The following is a 6,716-nucleotide window of genomic DNA, read 5'->3' as shown; positions in this document are numbered from 1 at the left end:
TTATGTTTAACCGATTACTCAAATATCCATTGTGAAATCACGTTCGTAGTGCGAAGTTAGTATATATCAGGCTAAAGTTTAGAATCCGATGTCATGTGATATAATGTATCGTGTGTGTGATGCCTTGTCCCAACACTGTCTACAGTTTATAGTATCCATGCTCTCATAATCAATTATGACATTGGAATGACACCACTCGGAATGGTACTGGATTGTAAAATTACTCTGTATAGCATACTAACCTCGCAATACGTGTGAGTGGCAACAAGCTCTTGTCTCCAGTGTAATTTCGATATTAAAAAAAATCAATAATAAAGTGAGGACAATAGCATTATATCCCTTCCAGAGCTCAGAGCCAAGCAAGGACAAGACAAAAGCGAAATTTATGTAAAAACAAGTTGTGACTAATTTCACTTGGTACTCCAAATGGCGAGTGGCAGATCGATCTATTATAAAATGTGGGTGACTGGGCATAACAACTTTTGCCTATAAATTTAGAGTAAAGGCAACATCCTGTTAAGTTACCAGTCCATTCACTGCCGCTTATTTTTTTCAGAGCTTGTGACTTCTTCATTCCACTCCCATTTTTTACCATGGCATGACAACAAATACAAGTGCACACACTGAAACACACAAGAAGAGAGGTGACAAATTTCTAAAGGCCATAGTAATTCTAGTAATTTTTAGTAAGCACAAAAGTCTGAGGACATGAGTTTTGCCACCATATGCATTAATTGCTTGCCATTATTAGCGCGATGCAACACAAGCATGACAAGCGATCGCGACACTGACAAAGTCCCATTGATGGGCGTGGCAATCACACACTAACATGAAAGTCTATGCGTGGGTATGCCCAACAAAAACGAAGAAATCTTGATTGCGATGTTGAACAAAACCCGTTATTGTACGTACACAAGCACATCATCAACTGATCAAGCACACTCATCATAATAAAAATACATAACATCTCTGAAATAATTGAGCTTTTACGTAGCACATACCGAATAATAGGTTGAAATACAAACAGAATTATGATTGTTAGATTACGACTCTACTCTTAGTCTTACTCTTAGGATCCACCTCCCGAACTCTCCGAGGCATCGTTAAAAAAAATCAACTTTGATATGGTAGCGCCATGGCTAGCGCTAACTAGCTCAGCGCTATTGAAATGTTTTTTTTTTATATATCTACTGAAAGATCTCCCTTCTCTCCCACCCCATTCCCTTTCAACAATTTTAGTCACTTTTTCTCCCCTTATGTTGCTTTGATAATTCAGATCGAGTGTCAATGATTCCAGGAGGGTGGGAGTAGTATCATAGTAGGCCTATATTTTGGCTTTAATTCTGCTTTTTTAAATTATTATTATTTCAAATGTGAAGCTTCTTTACTTGTGACTATGCTTATATGAAAACTTACAGATAGATTAAATGTAACTTGCAGGTTTAACTGCTATGTCTATACCTTAGTTTGTTTTATCATTATTCACCATTCATCACCATTCATCACTTTCACCTTATAATTATTTAGATAATAATGAATGGAAAAATATGAAAGAATGAAGGGGACAAAAATATAGGCAACTATGTTTATTAGAGCCAATCATGGAATCCAAACAGGTGGTGGACCATGCCCATAGCACCCGCCCCCCCCCCCAAAAAAAAAAAAAAAATGGGTGGGTGGGTGGGTTAATAGAAAACGGGAAGCTTTGAAAAAAAATTCGGATGAAAAAAGAATATATATAGTTTTCACATCATAGGGGCGTATCTGGTTTTCTTTTCCAAGGTGGGAGGCTTGACCGAGAAATTTGACAGGCAAAAAAAAGGGGTGCTCCACTACGAAATGAAGGTCATTTTGGAATCAAGAAATTGAACAGATGGAAGGTATTGGGGTTGACTCCAAAATGTAGGTCATTATTTTGTTTTTACTTGGCAACCAAATAGAGGGCCCCATAACCGCCCCTCCCGCGTGGATCCGCCACTGCATCAATTTCTCCAAAAACAGTGAAAGGCTATTTGCATCATGAAGATTGCATCATCACTTTCATTTTCAATGTTATCTGATTATTACTTTGTATCTTCTGGTTATCTGCCCATGATCACTTTGTTTTATTTTGTTTTTTTGACAAAAAGTAAAATTAGAATTAAATTGATAAGTAAAATCTCGAAACAAAAAGGGCTATGTAAACAAATGAGACGATGATGTCACACACTCACACTCTATTATTTGATTTATGAATATTCAATTTTCCCCAAAAAATTCTTCATCGAGAATGTAAAATCAAAATAGAAATTACAATTAGCCTATCTATTGTGATTAATACCATGGTCACATTTGTTCTACGGCGGCCGTACGGCGTGTCAAAAACAGCCGTTTTAACATTTTTGTGCCAGCTAAATATAGGTGGTTGGAATAAAAATGAATAAAACGGCTGTTTTCGACTCGCCGTACGGCCGCCGTAGAGCAAATGTGACCATGGTAGGCCGATAAGTGAACAGTCTTTTAATATCAAATCTGCAAAGTTGAAATATTTGATATTTCATTTAAAAAAGAGCTCTCATACACATTTTTGGTGAAGTATACATGTAGATAAGGAAAAAAATAGAGGACGACTCGAATATGCCAATTCCAAATAGTTTGCTTGCCAATATTAATTCTTGTTAAGCATGACACGCATGCGCTATGAAACCGTATGTTAAGCGCAAAGAGCATCCACTTTGACGTCACATGCATGAAACAAAATGACGCGTTTTGTGTCACCCTGGGAACGCCCAAATCATTATCACAATGATTATTGTAATGATTTTCTCCGAGTGAACTTGCATTCAGCGGTTTCTCTGATATTTCTTTACATATCTTCGAAATTTTCAAATCTTTATCATGGGATGTACAAATTCTAAAGTATGTCCTCTACCAATGGGTTGGGTGGTAGATACTTCACAAACTCGGCGCCAAAAGGGTAATGGGAGATCATTGTTGAAGGCTTTAACAAAGGTGTTCCGCAGGAGGAATAAAGTAAGAAAACGTTTAATTGCAGGCAGGGGAGGGGTGAGGATTCATATTGATATGACCGAGTTTGACATTTTATATTTTCATTACAATTTGATTGATAAACATAAATGAAACATCCAATAACAACTTTGTTACAATCAACTTCTGTTTTTATGTTAGTGATCAATAATTCATAATAATAAAAAAAAATTATAAACAGTATAAGAAGGATATCATGTGACAGCAAAAAAAAAAATGACGGCATGTCAAACACACAAAACAGAAGAGGGATGAAAAATGAAGCGACAGAGGAGGATGGGTTTGCAGAAGAATCGGGGAAACAGATAGATTATGAGAGAAGAAATGAAGATATACATTGAAAGAAAGAGAGAGAGGAAGAGAGTGAAAGAGAAACAAAGGAACAAAAAATAAAAAGGAAATAAGAGAACATTATGCTTTCTGATTGCCCCACTACCCCACTACCCAGTTGCTGAATCAGATAAAGTTTCCAAGGGACGGGGGGGGGGTGCATTCGGACATTTAGGAATATGCCCGGCTGCATTATATAAACTTAATCAAATGCTATATTCGTGGATCATGTCACTAAATTCACTATATAATGATTATCGTGAACAGGTGGCACCAATCATTTTCTCTGATATCTATACCGATATCGACCAGCCTTCGACATCCTATCCCAGAGACGAAAAGATCAATGCGGAAGAATTCCTGGCATATCGTAAGTCAACACAATTTCCACAAAATATTTGATTGGAGGGACGGGGTGGGAATACAAAAAAGGTGGCTCCTTTTCTTCGAGTCATAACAGATACGTTTCTGATGTAAATTGAAGAAAAATAATATAAAAAAATAATCTTCAACTTTGAGAAATAAAGGGAGCGGATATGAAGGGACCTGTTGAACGTTTTATCCGACAAGTCCCGTTTTATCGAACCTTTACTTTAGCAACAGTACTTCTCACCCAATCAAAATTAGGAACAGTTGTCACATCTGACAACTTGTTGGATAAAGCGGTTCATGAAAATAATGCTCCAGAAGACATGTGTCAGAGTTTGTTCATATTTTCATAATATATAGAAACGAACAGCTTCAAATTTTGAATATTCCCTCCAAAGTTTGCTTCCCCATGCAGAAACATATTTTCTGAAAATGTTTATCAAAGCAGCTCCATAGTTTCCAGTAAAATATGAAATTTTGTATTCATACTATAGTAGTTTTAATTAGATTTATGATAGTTCCATTATCATAACGAACATATCAATATTATGTTGAGATGAAATTGAGATCAAAACGCATATTTTGACTATAGAAGGTTATAACAATTATGTAATCCTTACTTGTCTATGATAGCTTAGAATGCATATAAATCTAATAATGATAAAATTAATTAACATTATTTGTATAGCGCTTATCACAAATCATGTCTCTAAGCATTGTAAGGCATCTATTAAGGCATTCCCCTTTTTTCTGTTTTTATTAGGGGATCTACCGGTTCCTTTCATTGAAATTTTATTTCAAACAACGCAAACATTTGTTTTCTTCAATGTCATTACATTCGTAAACATTAATTCATACAAAAATAAAATTATTATGAGAATATAAATACGTACATTTATATTATTCTAAGCTTTTAACCATATTTACACTTCGTTTCCCCTTACCATTTTCCATATCGCTTTTTAAAAGAACGACTCTTGGCCAGAAGTGCTCTTGATGACAGCGAGTCCGACTTCGAAGACGACGAGGACACCGTTCAGCAAAAGCAACCCTCCATGTCATACCGACCAGGAAAGGTCAAGAAGAGCTGTGACATCCTCGTCATTGGTAGGTCGTTTAATTTGTCAAGAGAAGTCACACTATTAGAAGACATTTTAAAGTTTCAGTTTGTAGTTTTTCTCATTTCCAACAAAAAATACAATATATATATATATATATATATATATATATATATATCAATGAAGTTAACAATATATGCAAAACAATGCATAAAATTATGCCTATAAATCAAAGCTTAGAAACTATTATTTGTATTCATTGCAATAAAAAAATTGAATAGTATTCATTTTTTTATTGCAATGAACACTAAACATTGTTAATTTTTTATATCGACATAGCGTATTACGCTATGTCGATATCAAAATTAGCAATGTTTCTCCGGAAATAGAAATTTCCGCTGAAAAGCTGGGCTTGTATATCGTGGACCCCTCGGATAACAATAGTTCTAAAAAAATAATAGCGTATATATATATATTATAAAACAAGTAATTGCCAACAGACAGAAAACAACATAAGACATGGAAAGCACAATTTACAAACAAAATGAGAGAAGAATAATAAGATGTTTTTATGTTTTCGCCTTTTTGCATGCCTTTCTGTGTTCTAATATGTATGATTTATATAATGTTTATACCTTGTATTTTATCACTTGTATATACATGTTTTGTTTTTAGGCTTTTAGGGCCCCTTTTGATACCAGCTTTTGCTGAAAGGGCAACCTATTGAAATAATTTGTAATAAATAGATAAAATAAATGTTCAGAGAATAGGGGGTCAATAATATTATGACATTATAACATTGCAAATTATACGGATAACTCTCTTTTGTAGTAATAAATGATACGGAAGTTGTGAAACATATGGGAGAGTATAGTTACAAGCTAGCGGCGTGCTATAGCCGAAATACACAGGTTTAAAAATTAAGGAACTTTTGTTGAAGTTTAAGAGTACTAATAGCATGATTGCTTTCTTTTGTTTTGTATTCTTTGCAGATCATCCTACAGACGATGATACTTCAGCACACATCACCCAAATCAGGGCACGCCCTGGGGGTGTGGCTTTTGAGGTTGCAAATAACTTTGACCCAATCGCAAAGGTAGCAGACGTCAAATTCAGCCGAGGGGGCGTGGCTTTCGAGATCATATCAGACCAATCTCCACTTCCGGCTGCAGATAATAGCGAGCCATCGGAGATGTCTCTCCTTAGTCAGCCAATCTCAACCATGAGCTGCACACGTCACGCAAAGGAAGGCATGGCTTTCGAGATCGACTTCAGCGAAAGCGAGGAGCAGAAGCAACAACTCAAGACTCTGAGCAAAGTGACGTCACACATTGCCAAAGAAGGGTGGAGTGAGCGTGGTATCATCAAAGAAACTGATGACGTATGGGTAGCAAACAAAGTTCTTGCAATGAATGTAAGTTGAGGGAGACAGATTTTCAGACAAAATCTAAAAGTTATTGATGTTTTAACAAACAATTGATAAAACAAGGTTAACATTTTTCGTGATCTATAAAATAAATCATATTATAGAAAGCAAAACATTACAACATAACTACGCGACATTTCACTTAAAACATTTTTTTTTTGTATTCCGAGATGTAAAATTCCAGATATCGAGAATTTCAGTTATGCATGAAATATACATATTGCCAACATAAGATATATAAAAGATTAGTGTTCTAAAATTATAGGTAGAAACTTCTAAATGAAGGTATACATTTTCTTTCTTTCTTTAAGGACAATGCAAGGAGGAACAAGAAACGTTTGGCTTCTCTGAAGAAGGCTGAGGAAGAGTTAGACCTGATGACAGCTACTATGACAGAGAGGGCCCTTGACAGCTTCCACTACATCCTGGTGAAGGAAACGTGCACAAAACACAGTCTTCTAAGGAGGGCCCAGTTCAAGGCCTGGCAGAAGAAGATGATGCAGTAG

The 6,716-nt window shown here is 35.6% G+C and overlaps 1 protein-coding gene across 1 annotated transcript; it reads left to right on the top strand.

Moving 5' to 3' along the window:
- Positions 1-4,676: 4,676 nt before the first annotated feature.
- On the top strand, positions 4,677-6,716 carry LOC121426669. Its single transcript, XM_041623040.1, has 3 exons — positions 4,677-4,833; positions 5,789-6,198; positions 6,522-6,716. The coding sequence occupies exons 1-3, from the start codon at positions 4,782-4,784 to the stop codon at positions 6,714-6,716; spliced, it is 657 nt and encodes a 218-aa protein (XP_041478974.1). The 5' UTR covers positions 4,677-4,781.

The sequence above is a fragment of the Lytechinus variegatus genome, chromosome 13 (genome assembly GCF_018143015.1).
Source record: "Lytechinus variegatus isolate NC3 chromosome 13, Lvar_3.0, whole genome shotgun sequence".
NCBI classification, from domain to species: Eukaryota; Metazoa; Echinodermata; class Echinoidea; order Temnopleuroida; family Toxopneustidae; genus Lytechinus; species Lytechinus variegatus.
Note: the sequence above shows the minus strand (reverse complement) of the source record. Positions and strands in the feature narration are given on the sequence as shown.